Genomic DNA, 18,502 nt, shown 5'->3' with positions numbered 1-18,502 from the left:
AGTTGCCGTTTACGTTCAGAGTCACATTCCAGCCAGACAGTGTTATCACTTCATGTTGAATGAAACAGGGGCTCTGTGGCTACAGCTACACCTGCCACATTAAAAACCTGTGTTAGTCGGCTACAGACCGCCAAGTTCGGATGTGAAATATCTTAAAGCCATTTGTGAAATGTCGGATAATGCAGCTGATGGTAGCAGTGGAATTTATTTTTGGGGGAATCTGAATGTGGTATTAAAACATCAACTTGCATTGATCTGATTTGTAAATGCATGCCTGAGCACATGCTCCACAGTTGTATCGGTAGCTCTGGGTTACGGTGATCACAACTTGGTTGCAGTTCTGAGAAAAACCAAAGAACCAAAGACTGATAGATAGAATTAAAACAGTTTTAACTGTATATATAATTGTTTGTGGTTTCTGTGTCGGACCCCAGCTGACGGCATGTTGTCAGCTAATGGGGATCCAAACATCTTTTAGAAATAAGAATTAAAAAGTCATAAATGTATTTTCTAGCGATGCTGTCACAACCTTTTAACAGCTCATGTTTAATTACCTGTTAATGCCTACGTGTTAATTCGAGGTCACTTCAAAAGCGTTTTGTCCGTTCAGGTAGAAAAGAAGCTATATAAGTGCAGTCCATTTACCATTTTCCAAGAACGCGGGAAGTGAAAATCGTTTAGCGCCTAACCTGCAGGTGGTACGCACTTGCAACCGGCACATAAATGCGGCATAATAGTCTCACTGACACATTTTCCTTGGGCCAAGAGTACATTTTTTGTTTAAATTTAAATTAAATTAAAACAATGTATATATATATATTTGTGATTAACCTATATTTTGAAGTAGCATATAGTCCTACAGGGATGGAAATAAAACCTGATTCTAACATTGAATATAGCATATAATCACAGAAGGTCTTCTGTAAAAAAAAACAACGAGACATGATGAATCCCACAATGCTTTAACAATCTGTTATTAAGTTAACAGCTCACCAGATATATTTGCATATTTAATTACCTGTTTATTTCGACAGTTGCTTAATTCCTGACTTTGCCAGAGACTCTTTCCTTTGTTCGGAGGTGCTCACAATCCTCCGTATTTCCAAGCCCCCCCCCCCCCCCCCCCCCCCCCCGAACCGTGATAATTGATGTATTTCCCATAAAGAAGTGGTAATTAAGATAATGAGATTTTCAGAAACAAGTGTAGCATGCCAAAACGATGGGGAGCGCGTTTCTTGACTGGTTCACTTTAGCTTTATAAATGTTCCTGTTGTATTCTCGTTCTTTCACCAGCTCTACTGTTCTTCTGCTGCTGGCTGCCTCTTATCTGAGTTCCCCTTACCACATCTGCTTCCCCTCTCGTCTCCCATAGACAGCTTGTCCTCATTTGTTTGCCCAGTGCATAATTGGCTATAGGATCACCCATTGTGTAATTATGTATAGCAGTTTGATATGTAATTAAAATTGTATCAGTATCCAGTGTAATTTGTGCTGTGTGATTACCTATTAACAGTGCAAACAGTTGTGCCTAAAAGCCCATGACCGCCCCCTCTCATTGACACGTCACTGTGCGTCTCTGTCAGTATTTACATACCAGCAGGTTCTACGTCCGCCCCAAAACCTCCATTCAGATCGACGCATAACAAACACTTCGGTCTTCTCACATCGACACTTCCTCCTGACAGCTTAGAGAATCGTTAAATATGTTATCCTGCAGCCTTGAACCAAGCACTTTAGAAGACCACGCACTCTACATCAGACAAGACCACGCACTTTACTTCAGACAAGACCACTCACTTGACTGCACATCACAGTTAGCTCAGCAACATTGCATGGCTTGTTCCTCCCAAATACAGACACCGAAACAGAGCAGGGCTTTCAAAGCGCTTGTTGGAGCGCTCTTATAATAAGGCTAAAGAAGAGGGCTTGTGAGGACACTCTAAGGGAACATCTTAATGAAAGCACCAGGCTACAAACTGGCCTGAAAAAGCCGCCTCTGCAAATTCACCACTACATAATTAGAGATGCCTGAAAGGTCTGCTGTTGGGAGTAGCCTCTGTTTTATTCAATAAAGGGTTTTTTTTTTCGTCATAGCTGGTTTAGGAAGTGCAAAATTAGTGTTTGCCTCCTTAGTGCATCCGATTGTAAGCAGTGTGTGTGCTGGATTTGTGTGTGTGTGATGCTCAAAGCCAGGTCATACCTTCCTCTCTGACCCACTCTGAACCTGTAATGCATTAAGTTATTCCCATGAATCAATACATTCAGCGCACTGCACACAGAGACGCACCTGCAAGCCTACCTATGTGTCAAACATGGTACCCCCTCTATAGCCTTATTAACACTCTAGTATGATAAGAATGGTCGAGTTCTGAACTCATTTTAAAACAAAAGGAGAAATTCAAAGGTCTACAATTATATCAAACCCGTCATGCTTGCCAGCAGAGAAATGTGGGCTATAATGAGCTTATCATGCCCCAATTTTCCCTCATGATGTAATGCCATGGCAACAAAAGATAGCGTTGTGAGTTTGAGTGTATAGCAACGATTATACCAAGCTCGAACAAAGTGTTGAAATCAGCAGCGGGAGAGTGTTCGTTGGACTTGACCTTTTTAAAGTAAAGGTGAGCGCAAATAGCTCCGTAATTATACAACTGTTGAAGTATAAGTCTACAAGTACAGGCCAGTCTGACTGGTTTCACTAGATCCTGCTGTGCTGATACGCTGCCATCTTATATGTAATAAGGACAGAGGTCCACAACAATGTCAGCACAACTCGCCATCATGAATACAAGTAAAAAGAAATGTCTTTAACGAAACAAAAGCTTTCATTCGTCTTCTTGTAACTGAACTAAAAATCACATTTAACAAGACTTGACAAAGGGGAAAAAAAATTGCACAGTTTGCCTGAAACGAGGGCCTTGCACCCTGGCACAAAAGGTGTCACTTTCGGATTAGAGGCACTGATCCGAGTGTTCATTGGCCGAGCAGCTGCTGGGTTTATTGCTGGACTGATTCTATTTTGAATTTTTTTTCTCTTTGTGAAATCTTGCTTTTCAAGAGTTAGCGATACCGTTCACACGTCAGTGACTCACTGTCATGACTCATTGTCATGGTAATGACATTGCGCTTTTGGTGGTCGGGCCGGAGTGAGTGCGCTCACAGAACACAGTCGACTCTAAAAATGTGGGCACATTCAGTCATACTGGCAACACTCAATCACAAGAACAATGTGTTCTTACATAACTCTAAAAAGCGATCTGGATCCAGATCATGGTCTGGACTTTAAGTAGTGCCGCAATCAAGCAAAAAGCTGATTGTGTGTTGTATCCAAAATACAGTTTTCCCATGCAAAATCAGGAAAACACATGCATAAGTGAAGCCATCATAAAGATGAAACAACTTAGTCTTGAGCTCTTTTTGTTTCTTTTCTTTTTTTGTGACCAATTGGTTTACCTATTTTCCCCTAAAGGTGGTGATACTTATTTCAAGTGTTTATGCGTTATAGTGTAAGAAAGTTGCCCCAGACACCACAACTCTGGTATTCTGCGATATAAAGAGAGCTTTCCCAGGCAGTGATGTTAATACGTAAAAGTCCCGCTTTATGGACGTCCAACACATAAACACCACCCCCTCCGTTTCTCTCCCTTCATGTTACTGTTTAGTCATGTATGTACAAAACCCTCTTTCTGTTCTCCTAACCCTTGACCCTAGGCTAGCGCAGAACACACAAACGCTTTTAACCACAATAAAGCAGCTGCATGTTCTGTCATTCCCCAGAGGGCCGACTTCAGCAGCAGGTCTGACATCCGCCGTATGGATGATTAGCATCATTAGAGCATCAGCTGCTCCCTCTCACTCACACAAACACACACACACACACACACACTCCATGATGGCTCTTCAAATGCCTAACACTCATGCAGATTAAATGGTGGTTTGTTCTTGGCAAAGCAGTGATTAATTTATGATCAGAAAGTAGGTCAGATGAATGGAACCCAAGGTGTAGAGACACCAGAGAGCAATGTGTCTGCACCCAGAGCAAGTTGGGAGAGATGGAGGAATGAGGACAGACAGAGAGGGAATGAGCATTTATTCATGTTGAAGAGGGGGTAGGAGAAAACTTCTGTCTGTGCTCTGTGTTCAAAATATCTGTAAGGCAGAAGGGGATGCAAAGGAAAACATTGAGAACCAAGTGCAAGAAGTATATTGGGAACCCACTAAAAATAGCTAAATCAGAATAAATCCTCACTATTCTTCTTCAAAGACCACTTGCCGGTATTGTTCCTTTGTCTGGTGTAATACTATATTTAAATTGTCTTTTCCTCCTTTCCAGCTCCTTTGACCGACAAGCCGCCAAAGATCCTGTTTCCCTCGGAAAACAAGATTAACAACATGGAGCTGCAGCTAGGTAAGAGCATCATGGGATTTCCTCCAGCTGCAGTCGGTACTATCTGTGTCATTTCCAAATGACAGGAAATGGATGACTTTACAAATCCTCTCCAACGCGCCTCCAGGCGCCGAACACAGATTGATGATGGCACTTTTATTTGCTACAGGAGCAGCAAAAGGATAAAACAATTGTTAAAGTGTTTTCCATATATGCAAATGGTGGGTGCTAATGTCCCTAAGGCTGTTTTGTCAACAATGAAGAGCCCATATGGTGCCAGGGTTCCATACGCTGGCTCGCCACATGGAAAGGCGGCTGCTTTCAGTTGCCGTTGTTTGTCTTCTTTGACGTGGGGTCACGATGGGCCTACCATGTGTGCACGCATGCGTGAGTGAATATATGCGTGTTGGTTGTGTTTGGGCTGTTAGTTGTTGTTTTTTCTGCGACAGCATACTGCTCGATTTCTGGGCACAGTCTGCCGTCCACATGGTGTTCGCCGCTCTATGAATGGCTTGCGTGTCTGTCGTGGCGAAGCCGATCGGACGAGACTGAGAGGTCTGGAATGCGTGAGGGCTGGACGAGTGTGTGACGGAGAGAGAGGAGGGCGGGGACGGAGACAAAGAAGGTGCAACGATTCCCCGAGGGGTTACCTTTTGTCTCGTATCTGATGCTGTTGGAATCCAGGTAGTTCATTTAAAATGCCTCCACGGTTGGCCGATCAAGAGTGAAAAATTGCTGCTGTTGATAAACTGACAAGCGCGGCCACACATGTCAGCGTACTCACCCCCGTGCATGAACAGGTTGCACAATGCACCCTTCAGCTATTTGTGTCTTTGTCTTGATACCGCCGGGATTTCAAGGAAAGCTTTTGTTTCGTCCTATCAAGCTTTCTAACAATTGTTAAAAGCCTCTCCGACAATTACTCCTCGTATACACTTTGTGTGTTGTGATGAGTGTTAAATGTTTCGTGCACCTCATACTGCAGAGTGATTTAGTACTGCAGATCCATAACATTTGATACTTGTAAGCGACAGTTTTAAAAGAAGAATCGTCTAAATCGCTGCAGAAGAGATCGAGATATCCTGACTTTTGGTCCCAGTCGAGCTCCATAGAACTGTGGATCTTGCATTTCCTATAAAGCAATTCATTAGTGTTTGTTTTGTGTATGTGTGTAAATGCAGTTCAAACGCCATGTTCCCCGTTTGAAATGCAGTTTGTCTCAAAGCCCAAGCCATGGTAACCCGGGTGAGGGTTCGTTTTTTGACAAACCGCCCCCATAGAAGACATTATAAACCTGGCTAATTAGTGACAAATAACAGGCCTAGATATGCAAAACCAATGGAGTTCCCCTCTAATGGTGTGGTACACGAGGACTTGACTATACCCTGGCAAAAAAGATAGTCAAAGCAAGGCAATGAAGAAGAGAAAGAAAAAAGAAAGTGTGTGTGATGTTGTGCAGTGAGCCTCCACACTCCCAGAAGAGTGTCTAAAGCCCAGAGACACCGAGGTAAATATTTTACAGCCGGGCTCCATTTTGTGAGCAGAAAAGTTGTCTCTCCCTCCAGACGAGAGTTTCTATTTTGCTTTATTTATTTATTCTCCTCTTCCTTAATATTTGTTGAGTCATGCCCTAAGCAGCTTTATGGAGCAACGTGGCAGATTTATGGTAGCCAGAGCGTGCACAGAGAGAGGCTGGTCCCTTATGGCAAGTGGGAGAGAGAGAGAGAGAGAGAGAGAGAGAGAGAGAGAGAGGTGGGATCCAGTGGAGGCTTGTGGATGGGCAGTAAAATCAGAGCCGTAAGCAGAGAGATAAATCTGCAATACTGCCAGGAAACACAGCCCCACTTTATCTCCTCTGCTGCTGCAACCAGTGCAGATCTCAGACAGTCGCCAAAACAGCCGGCTTTACACAACACACACACACGTGGACATAAATAAAACACGTATGTTACTCTCACGGGGATGTAGCGGTGAAGTCGTAGAGGACGCTGCAGAGAGGAGAACACAAAAGGAGCTAAATTAAAGAAACAAGAGTGCTCGTTAAAGCATACGGATTGGGTGTGTTGGGAGAGAAAAAGATGATGGCGGAAATGACAGAGACAGAGTGGGGGGGTCTTGTCAGAGTGTCCCATCCCCCTGCTATCCAAAGGTCTCCTTGCATATCTCTGCCACTGTGCTCCTTTCAGCTGAGGGGCCCAAATCCCACAGCTACAGATTATGTCACTCTGAACGACACCACCACCAAATAGCTGCTTGTGTGCAGCTATCATCACAGATCTACAAGGCCTCAGGGTCTCAGGAGTCCTCAGGTGTGTGTGACTGTGCTAAGACTGGAAGCCGCCCTGTTTTCCATCACAAATATTGCTTTCAGACGGATTTTTACTTTTCAAAGAGAAAAAAATCAAGTTTGTGTAGGATGGTTTGGATTTCTTCAGCGGCCATCTACTTTCTCTATTGCCAGATTTAGTGCTGTCCCCCAGTGGTGAGTTGGTAGCGGCCCACTTCTCCAGAATAAGAGCGTGATTCATATCTTGGGGGTTTGAATTTGTGTGGAAGTCAGAAATACACAAGCTTACAGTATGCAACCTACAACACAAAGTTCCAAATTTAAAACACGCAGACTCAGACTTGGTGTTTATTCCCTCGGGATGATTTGTCATCATGGATTCACCGTCCCGGAGGAGAGTGACGGAGGGAATCAGCTCACGCTTAGGCAGCGCTCCACTCTGAGCGTCTCTCCGCCTCGCTAGCTCTCCCTCTTCGTCACATAGACACTCATGCACTGATATTCGCACATGCCCCCGAAGCACTCGGGGTGGGTAGGTCACACTCGCTCGTGGCGCAGTTCTCGGTGACTGCGGGATAATTGTAACTGATAGAGGATTTTACTGTCCCCCCAAAGCCAGCAGATGGGTGCACTCTAGTGGAAAGGAATTATAATCAATTATTTCAGAGAGCAGGACCCAACAGCACGGGATGGGTGGTCAGAGGATGATGACTCTTACATCTATTTTACTTCAACATGTTCTATGTAGAGACACACACACACACAACCTCAAATCTGTAATAGACTTACACTTTTTAGTTTTTTTCATTTCAGTCGAATTGCTCCAAGTGCATTAGAAGTAAATACATGTAGGGCTTTCAAGCTGAGTTCAACTTTGGTAAACCTTTGCAAACAGTCTTGACGTTTTGGGCAAAAGAGTTCCAGAGAGTCTGAAATGCAAGAATATATCACATTAGCTGTGTCACACCATCCCATTTTCTTTTACAATATAGTATGCCAGGTGCTGCATGGTTTTCATGCAGTCATCAGAAGTCTCTATGATAAAAATGGTTAGCAACCAAGCTAGCTAGCCTGCTGACAGACAAATAGCTAGCTTAGCTTGCGGGCTATATATTGGCCAGCCAATACTAGCTTGTGACCAGTGTTGGGCAAGTTAGTAAGGGACCGTAAAAAGTACATATTACTCCTTAAAAAAGTAAGAATACTTTCCTTATTACTTGGTATGAAAAGTTATGTTACTCTTTATATTACTTTCGTTATGTTACTGAGTAACTCGTAACTGGCCAACACTGCATGTCACCTGCTTGCTAAGATGTTAATCGTCAGCTTGCCAACCACCATTGTATGTCACAAAGCACCACATTATTTCATAATGGGGAATGAGTGAGACACTATTACAATTCTGCTGCCTTTTGTTTACCATAACTAGCTCTTTCACTTTAAAGGTGGGTATTTTCCTATTTTTGTTACATGTTGCTATGACTATGGTATGTCCAAGCACATTAGTAAAGCAGTCAGGGGTACCAGCAATAAACACGGGGCATTTATTTAATGTTTATTTGTATAGGGGCAAGTATGTTGCATAAACCAATGACACACACCACGGCATTTATAGCCTGAGCTAATTTGCAATGTGTGTGTGTGTGTGTGTGTGTGTGTGTGTGTGTGTGTGTGTGTGTGTGTGTGTGTGTGTGTGTGTGTGTGTGTGTGTGTGTGTGTTTGTATATAGTACTACTATAGCTTTAACTTTTCTCATTTCAACTGATGATATGCAGTTGTATCACAATCTATAAACCTATAACAACTCACTTTTCCAGGTTCTTACTCTCTCCCTCCCTTATATATTTTTTTAATCTTTTCCTACATCCTTTTATCCCTCTTCTCTCTTCTCTCTTCACTGCTTCACATTTTGACCTCTGCTTGCTTGGACAGTTGAGGATTTGTCATTGAGGATGTAGGCCTACTGATTTCCCAACGGCTGTTGACGTGGTTAACACTTCATCTTCTCTTCTCTTCTCTTTTCTTCTCCTGAAGAACACCTAGCTGTTTCACCACGCATGTCAACCTTTACATGGAGAAAGGTGAAATTGTAATTGACATTGCTCTGGAGAGTTGATACAGGTCAACACAGAGTCACTTCACTAAATTGCGCTCTTTATTGACACAAGGTTGTTGTTTTTTCAGCTCAAACCTGCATGAAAGAAGATGAAAGATATCTGTAAAAGAATGGGAAACGTTGGTGATAATGGGGTTGGTGATAGAAAGGATGTTAATCTTACAGAAAATCCATAAAAAAAGACAAGAGCATGTGACCCTCAGTGCTTTGAAACACATTGCTCATTTATTGATATGAAATCTATCAGAAGAAGATTTCTAATAAACCAAGTACATGTATCTTTATCTTTATGGGAGGGAGAGATGGGCCGCAAGGCACTTTCACAATCGTCTGTGTCGGTGTGGATATGTTTGATCTCTTGCGATAAATAACATATTTACATTCTAACACAGAGAGAAAAATTCAGCCCTTAAAAGTCACACTGCAGATGCGAAGGAATACAAAATGTCGTCATTTAATTTGGTTTTAGTCCTACAGTGACCCAGCGTTAAGTAAGCCGTGGCGACCGGTATGGTAACTAGTGTGTCAGCGAAACAAAGCAAAATGTTTAAGTGTGTGAACGGTCATCATTAATCACTGAGTCCGGGGCTGAGAGCTAGAGCCCGCTGTATGATAAATGAACTAACAGCGCCTCTACACATGCCTAACAGAGAAGGGAGAGAGCGCAAAGGCAGGGGAATGAGAAAAACACACCAAGGCAGAGACAGAAACAGCACCACATAGCAGGCAATAAAGACAGACGCATCGCCCCGCCGTGCATCGCGTACAGCTGCTTGTTTATTACCGCCTTGACATTACTCACCACAGCCCGTGAGGCCGGTAAGAAGATGCAAGAGAGGTGAGAACCCATTCTGGAGTCGTACCAGGCTCCTGGTTATTATTCCTCTGAGGCACCAGGCTGACGTCGGACTGTCAGGCGCTGTCTTTGAGCAGCTGCAGTTTTGGCTGGCGTGTCCAGCTCCGTTGGTTTTAATAGACCTTATCAGCGGCCGTTAAGCCGATTCAGCATGTTGGCGGCATAGGCAGTCACTTAGAAAGAGCAGTCTGACTGGCTGCTCGGCCCAGCGAATCAGTGATTTCTTCCATTTGGTGCGGTTTCTCCGTCGCTGTTTTCTTTTTTTGCCTTTTACTTCTTCCACTGGCAGCACACAACAGCAGTGCAAAGCAAAGCAAAACTTTTACAGTGACAGTGCCAACTTTGCATCAGACACATTCCTCAATTCACATCCCACTTAGTCTGCAAAGGATTTGACTTGCATTCCATTTAATTTAAATCCAATCTTCTTGTGTATTAAACCAGTGAGCATCATAACTCCAGGAGGCAGGAAACCCGCTTCATGAGGGTTTATTTGAAGGTTTGGATCGCAGAAGACTTGGCTCCATCTTATTAGCACCTTCTTGTTAACCTAAACTTCCGATCATGCAAAATGCGCATGCATGCTGGCAAGATTGTCTGCAGCAGCCTTTGCCGGAAGTGCTACTTAGAAGACGGGAGGTGATGTGAGGTGATGCATCAGTGGGGTTTTTGTCAGCACTTTTGGTGTGTCAGGTCCATCAGGTCCGCCCACAACTAGGGCAACAGATCTGCTTTGTCTCTCTCTCTCTGGCCTGAGCTCAACTTTATGCTTGCCGTCAGAGTGCGTATTCAGTTTTGTCAGTCATGTGCTGGTAGGTGTGTGTGTGTGTGTGTGCGTGTGTGTGCGTGCGTGTGTGTGTCAGTATTTATAACACAACCGTTATCCAGGCCGTCCAGAGCAATTGTGTTAAATCAGTCACCGGTAACACTTTCTCCACCTTTTAAGCCAAAGGATGTCTTTAAAGAGAGATGATTTAGCTAATGGTAGCTTTTACCTCATCTGCCTTTGATGCTCAGGCTCACTGACAGGTAATCAAAGAGAAGGAGCATCCCACTCATCCCTGCATCACACTGTGTTTGATACAACAAGGGCAGACAGAAGGAAGAGGCAGACATAATGAGACGCTCTTCCTTTTCAGAGGGTCTGCCGCCCGTTCATGCTCTTCCTCCGGTCACTGCCACTTCTGTTTGGTCAAGGTGGAGAGGGGATGTCATCCAAAAGTGCCACTTGACATATACAGGCTGTATACAGGAAGCGCAGGGAAAATTGAGTAACCGACCCAATAGGCAGAAAGGGATGGATGTACAGTAATAAGAAAAGATGGAGGAATGATGGAGGAGTGAGGAAAAAGAAGATATGGATAGAAAGAGATGGAGGGAAACGGGAGGGGGGGGGGGGAGCTGGCACTGGAATGACATGCATGAACACCAAAGCGAGCAGGGGAAAAGGCGGCTTTGCCATTCACTTTGAAGCTTGCTCCACTTCTGTCTGTCTTACGTAACAGAAAAATGAAGAAAAACAAGTGCCCAAAAAAAAAAGAAAAAGAAAAAAACGAGGCAGGGTAGAGAGAGAGAGAGAGAGAGAGAGAGAGAGAGAGAGAGAGAGAGAGAGAGAGAGAGAGAGAGAGAGAAAAGAAAGGCAAGACAGAACTTCCAAACTTAATTTCTCTGATGTTTCCGGCAAGTCGCCGTATCTGGACGCTGGAGTTAGTCGCCGCACCAAGCTTTGGTGTTGAGTGAGGGGTAAAACAGTTAGCGGAACGAGAGGGAGATCAGTCAGTGGTGTGAAGGGAGACAAGAAAGGAGGGTTGAGAGGAGGCTGTCGGACAGAAAGAAGATAAGGAGACAGAGGGGAGGAACAGAGGAGGAGGGAGGATAAACAGAAAGGAGAGGCGAGGGACCACGCTGAGCATTTGAACCCCAGAGAGCTATCTCTACAGTAGCTCTCCATCTCTGTGTTGCACGAGCCGATCTCTCCAGCCTCACTGCTGACATGTGTTTGGAGACCAGCTGAGGCCCCTCACATGCGTCTGTTCTTCATTAACCAAAGACGACCTCCAGCTGGAGGCCAGGGCTCCATCCAGCAGCGATGGAGCGCTGTTGCACTTTAGCTAACACCTCCATTCCGGTTGCCCTCTTTCTGCTGTACTCTTCCTTTTTATTTTTTTATGACAATCAATCTTCATGATGTCACCATCGCCCACGGCAGTCAATGTTGCTATGGAGATCAGTAGATCTGCACCGAACTGCTGCCTTAGGGAGAGTGTATGCGAGCTCACATCGGTGCATGTGTGTGCGTCGTTGTGTGTGTGTCTTGTGCACACGGTTCATCTTTAATTGCCATCTGCAATCTGCATCCTGAACACAGTCAGTAATTCGAGAGGCCCAGCGTGGGGTAAATAGCTGAGACTCATTTACAAGTGTGTTAATGGACTTTTCTCTATCTTTGTCTTTCTTGTTTCCCTTTCTCTCCCCCGCTCTCTTCCTCCTACCAGTCCTCTTCTCTCCCCCTCTCTCTCTCTCTTTCTCCCTCCACATAGCAGTCGCTCTCGCATCGTAACAGTAGAAACATACTGCAGAGCAGAGTAGCAGCAGCAGTATCGAAGTGGTTTGCGCATAATTTGCATAATTGTACGTATAAATGCACTGTTTTCGGTGGATAATTATCTTCAATTTTGTCATTACCATAAACATTGTTGTTGGATTGGCTATGATTGGCTATTGCTGATTTTGAAGAATAGAAGTTAACAGGCCCAATGCTAGCATGTGGGGGTGGGGGTGCTTTCAGTATAGCCAGCTGAAATTAGTTTTGTTTGCTTTTTAGTTTACAAAGGTTGTTATTTTCTGCTAATGCTCAGAGAAATGCTCAGGAGGAAAGAGAAATTGTGGTTAGTTTGATTTTTTTTAAACTAATTTGCCGAGTGAAAGGATGAGAGAAACCTTCATTTCCTTTAGCTATTTCAGCCTTGCCTTTTTTTTCTAATTTCTCCCTTCTATTCTGCTCTTTCCTCCTACCCGGTTCTTTTCTTCCTCCCTTTACTACTGTCTTCAGCCCCTGAAATGTATTATTAGTATTAAACAATGGCAGAATAGGCATTTTAAGTGCCAGCTTTACTTTCCCTAATAACTACCCTCCATGGTAATAATTACCCCCTAGGAAACACAAGAAAAAAAACCTTCCTGGGTTACTAGGCAATGAGTGTGCAGCTGGGATTGTGTGTTTTATGTTTGTGTGTGGGTGCACACTTACTTTTGCATATATTTAGTTAACACATCATTGCAGAGCTTTCTCCTTCATATTTCAGCTTGCTTTATGCTTTCCACTTTACTGACTGCTTACACTTGTTTCATAAATGACCAAAGCAAAACAGAAACGGTTTATTACACAATCACAATTTCTATTTTACTGGTGTTCGTTTACATGATATTTGGTCGCTGCAATCATTCCTCCTCTTCATACGGGATGTGAAACAGTCCCTTCACAACGCGACGACACCGTCACAGATAAAAAAATCAACACAGTCCGCGTTCTGGGCAAACATTTTTATTCTAAAGGTCAATCGAGAATTCCACAGTGTGAGTTAGTAAAATCAAGTGGGTGTCCTGACAGAATGTACCTCCGGCTGGCGTGCGGCAGAGAGACCCTGTCCTGGGAAACACAAAAAAGGGAATTTTGAACTAAAACCTTTGGTAGATATCCACTCAATGTGTCCGACTGCTGAGGCCACATATTAGCTTCATCTGAACTTTTGTAATGCATTTTTGCGCAGACCAAGAACTGTGGATGTTGTCTCCTATCTTGCTGAGAGCGGGGTAGCGTTAGGAAGGCTTTAAGGATGTTTCAAGCGTCTGAACAAACGCCCCCTTAAAGACACGGCCATTTCACGCTCTCCCTGACTGTATGCGCTAATCACCAAAAAAAATCTTTTTACAGTTCTCTTATATAACACTGTGATGACAATGATGATGACGATAATGATTATGATGATGCAGCACTTGGGTTAAGGGTCTACTCAGGATACTAAAGGGAGCGCTTTCTGTTTTGGTTGGAATCAGGCGGCATAATTGCAGACGCCCTACTGCACAAGCGTGTCTGTCTCCACGGTGCTGCTGAAACATAGAGAACATGCCGTAAGACAGAATTCAGTAAAGGCTGCACACAAGAGAAAGACTAGTTTCCTGGTGGCGCTATTGGCATGTCTGAAGCACATGAATCTCATGTGCTTAAAGGGGAGACATGTATATATAAAAAAGACTGCAGATTGCGTGTGGTTAAGGAATATTTACCTCATCCATGTGAAAGGAGGAGAAAACAACGGTAAGCATCTTCAGTTTAGAGAGCAAAACCAATCCATACTCTCAATGTCGCATACACATTGAGTAGCTGAGATCAATGTTGGTCTCAGATGAGCCAGTTAAGTGGTATTAATGACAGCACGAATGTGTTGTGACATGTGGAGAATGTTATTAGCCCACAGGAATGGCAGAATTACAGGATAGATCACATATATTGATCGGTGGCTGAATTTGGATCAGTATCAACACTACTATTGACCGTATTAAACTGCCAGACGTTACCAATCCACATCATGTTTCCTTCAGCTGTCCTGGTCGTGAAGACACATCACTGCCACGTGCTCACTTTGACTCATCTACCCAGGTGTTTCTCCACATAGACGACTACCAACTGAAGGCAAAATGCAAAAATAAATGAAATCCTGACAGAAATGCTTCTTCGTCAACGTCATTAGAAACCGTTCCTTTATAGGTTGCATTAAGTCCGTCATGATCCCTGGCCGTGTGCTACCCTACTGGGCATTCAAATTAAACCAATTTAAATTTGGGTAAAAAGAGCACGGGAATTGCATTAGTATTCAATAGAGGCAGATATCCCGAGTTGAGGTAATCGTGAGTAGCTGTAATCGTTTCCCTCTCCATACTGGCCGTGAGCAGGCGCATTCATACTTGTGTCGAGAGATTGGGCAGAGAGATGACATTATAACAGTGACATACATGACTAGCATCACAGGTTGAAAGCGGATTTGAATAGGTGTCGCTTTAAGTGCAGTGACAGAGAATGTCTGAGGTGCAGGGGGAGAGCGTTCCAGAGGGAGGGGGCAGCAATGGGGAGAGGCCCTGTCCCACCACAGGTCCGATGCTTGGACAGAGTAGGGGGGGAGGAAGGAGGATGGCGTCGGCGGAACGGGGGAGTGTGTCGGTGCAGGAGGCCCGAAAGGTATGAAGGGGCTAGGTTGTGAATTTTGAACTGTAATCATTGAAATAAAACATTTAATATATAATATAAAAGCATGTTACTTGGAGACTGCGGTTTGTGACTTATAGCCTAACCAACTACTCCGGGACTGAAATCACTCCATTGGCTCCTGGTACAATACAGAATCAGCTTCAAAATCCTTCTAATAGTCAATAAAGCACATCATGGTTTGGCTCCTTCAGTACATTTCTGACTTGCTCACTGATCAGGCCTCTCAGGTCATCATGTATTGCTTTGTGGTTAAGTGTATGCTTGTGTACACATATGGTTACCTATGTTTTCATGTTTATGTTGTATTTTAATCATTTAAATGCGGAGCCCCTTGAGTTTACGTGTAATGAAATGTGCCATATAAGTAGAATTGCCATTTGAGGCAGCTGTATGGGTCATTTTGGAAGGCACTAATAAACAACATATTTGGTTGGTTTAATTATTAGGACTTGTGTCATTTTAAGACGCTCTTCCGGGTCTGATGGTGACCGAAAGACAATGTCACACACGTCTCCCCTCTCTTGCTCTCACCTCCGGTTTCTGTCACTGTATATCTCAACACTCAGAGGAGATGTTCTTTAAATTCCTGTCGAGCTCTCACCATCTGTCCGGTGCCGCCTGCTGGCATCAGAGCCTGTCTGTAGGGAGGACCCGCTGTTCTGTGCCGCTAACAGCCAGCAGAGTTTGTTTGAATTTGACTATTTCACGTTAATCCTCCACATCTTCGTTTGTCAGTTGACGGTGTATGGGCTTTATAGATGGGGCTCATCTTTTCTTTTTAATTTTTTGTGCAAAATCTGGGTAAAAAGTGTATTTAAAAATGCCACATGCAATGCAAACACTCTGAATTTCAATTATTTATTGATTTTATTTGTTAACTCTTTGTTAACTCTTTTTTAAATGACTTTGGCACATATAGTTTGCAACTCATTTTCCACATTGTTCTCTTTACTTCCTATAACTGTAACCACAGCACCCAACATATCTTCTTGCATATCTTGTTAAAAATGATGAGAACAAATAATTCACCCCTCTGTTTAGATGAGAACATTGTTATCGTCTGGGTATTTCTACTTTATTCTACATTCTCTATCTCAGCTCCTTCTGGCCTTTTCTATATGAGGTGTTCCGAGGCAAACTAACTATCGAGCATAAAACTTCACTCTACTCGATTGCTTCAATTTTAATCTCCTTTCTCTCCTTTCCTTACTTAACTTGTCCCTTGTGCAGTGGCTTTCTGTAATCGCATGCACTCCCCCATTGGAGATAACATGACCTTTTGAGTGTTGGCAGTTTCTTGCGTGACCTTTGAGAGTGAGGCAGACTGAGAACAGCTGTGGATCGTGTGGGGCTAAAGTGGACTCGATCAGAGTTCGGCTAGAGAGGGCTATTACAACTCTTTGTCTTCAACTGGAAAATTTGAAAATTAGTCACCTTTACGTATGTGCAAGTGAAGCCAGACTCCTCCGACCTCATCTCTTGTTCTCTTCACCAGAACAGGCCCTCCAGATCACGCCTTGTTTCACAAGAAATCTGTCACTTTCACTGTTTCGCGGTGTTCCTCCTCATCACACTCTTTGCCGTTAGTTGGTTCTGGACTGCTGCCTTTATTTTCTCCCACCAGCTTAATCACCCATTCAATTTATCTCTCACTCTTTTGCGAGTAAAGTTTGAGTTTTCTTTTTGTCCGCTGTACCTAAGTGGTGAATAAGTAGTCATCATTTATACTTTAATTTGCAACCCTAATCTGAGACGAATGTATCAAAGTTTACCTTATTTGTAGCGCAGCAGTTTACCTCCATGTTTTCCTTTGTTACTTTTCCTCAGAGTATACAAAAATGATTGTGTTTTCTCCCCACTATACGTCTTTCTCTTACAGTTGATTGATGATTAAATAAAAGGTAATTTAAGAGTAAGCGTATCTCTAATATGCTAGGCCTTGCTTCATGATTGCAGTTTCAATTATATTAAGACGTCAAGTTCTTTATAGTTAAAGGCATGGCCTGCCACTTTAAGTGACAGGTGGGTGCTGTACCAGGTATGTATGTGTGTGTGTATACCAGGTTGCTAGCTGTCTGCTCTGCTGCGTCTCCTGGTCCCGGCTTCAGCTCCCTCTTTGCCCATTTTTGAAGTAGCCAGGAGTGACTGCCAGGATGGCGACGGCAAAGCTTCCCAACAGCTCTTTAGAAACCTACGGGTGACGGCACCGAGCCTAAATCCACATTGTATACAGTCTGTTTTTTTTCCTCTATATACGGGCATTGCATCAGCACATTGCCGTCTAATGCTGTCTTTGTCTCTTTTTGGCCCCCTCTTCTTCTATGTGTGGTTGTTCATGCATGCACTCATGCTATTTCCAATATAACAAAGGTATTCCCTTTTGGCTTAACGCTATTTGTGAAACAAATAACTTTTCCATTACCCAGATTCCCCATGCTCTGCAGGTAGCTTGGCTTTTCACCTATGTGAATTAACAGCATGCACAGCACACACACAAGGAGACAAACACCCATGCCAACAGACGCACACTGCCACACCTGATAAAAGAATCATCGCTTTTGTTTGATGGATTGTCCATTTGCTCGATTTCTGCCTTCACATCGTTCTCCGCAGCCACATCCTTCAAATCCTCCTGTGGAATTGTGGGACACTGCCACTATGCCAGCCAATAAAGACACTGTATCACAGTGTAAAAAGGCTAAACTAGTGGACAGAGCTAATGTTACCGGACAACTTAAGGTGTTTTTGTTTTTCACCTTTATTTAATGGGGAAGATTCACCGTGAGAAGCCCAGCTCTCCTCTGCAGTATCGCCCTGAGCAGCAGTTGGGTTTAAGGGCCTTGTTCAAGGGCACCTCAGTGGTGGTAACGAGGGAGGGGAAAGTGCTGCTATTTCTCTTTCCTCGCCCAGATTCATCCTGCCGGTCAGGGAAACCAGCAACCTTCCGGTCACAAGCCGGCTTCCCTTTACCTTTAGGCCACCAGTGCCCTTTTATGGTTTATATGCCAAATCGTGCACAATTTGGAATTAAATTAATTGCTCAATTTGCACTCTCTGCGGACGAGGATCCACCTTGGTGTCCCGCCATGGCATGCTTTTGCCTGGTCTCACTCCTACCACAAAGCTGTAGCTGACTGGGTTTTTGTGATAGTCGTAAAAAAAAAAGTATTGTTGTCCTGAAGTAATTAGCTACACTATAATGTAAAAAAAAAACAATCTAAATGAATGGAAAGTTACTCACAGTCTCACATCCCCAATCTGCTCAGTGATTTAGTTCCATACAAGTTGTATCAGAGTGGAGGCAATCAAGTGTGCCAATTTTGTTTTCAAACTACTTCTACAGTATATGCATGTTGCATTTACAGTATATGGCCACATAAACGCATATCTACACACACACACACACACACACATGCAATCTGCCAATGCACACACAAAGGGAAACAATATTCCCCAGTTGGATGCTACAACATATCATTTTCATTTTGATTGTTCCCGTTTCTCTGCAGTGATGTGGTTTCCTTAGTGGGAATGATTGCAGTGCGGTAGAAAAGTACAGAATGGTAATGATATCCTACAGGAGAAGTTCC

The 18,502-nt window shown here is 43.6% G+C and overlaps 1 protein-coding gene across 1 annotated transcript in view; it reads left to right on the top strand.

Moving 5' to 3' along the window:
• The window catches only part of il1rapl1a (interleukin 1 receptor accessory protein-like 1a), a gene marked incomplete at both ends in the record, with an annotated part of 128,462 nt that overhangs the window by 77,313 nt on the left and 32,647 nt on the right, over positions 1–18,502 (top strand). Inside the window, one exon of the mRNA XM_079169837.1 lies at positions 4,334–4,408. Within this exon, the coding sequence (XP_079025963.1) occupies positions 4,334–4,408 (75 nt within the window). The remainder of the gene's footprint in view (positions 1–4,333; positions 4,409–18,502) is intronic.

Source organism: Pholis gunnellus (assembly GCF_910591455.1).
Source record: "Pholis gunnellus genome assembly, chromosome: 12".
Lineage (NCBI taxonomy): Eukaryota > Metazoa > Chordata > Actinopteri > Perciformes > Pholidae > Pholis > Pholis gunnellus.
This window is presented reverse-complemented; position numbering and strand designations above follow the sequence as displayed.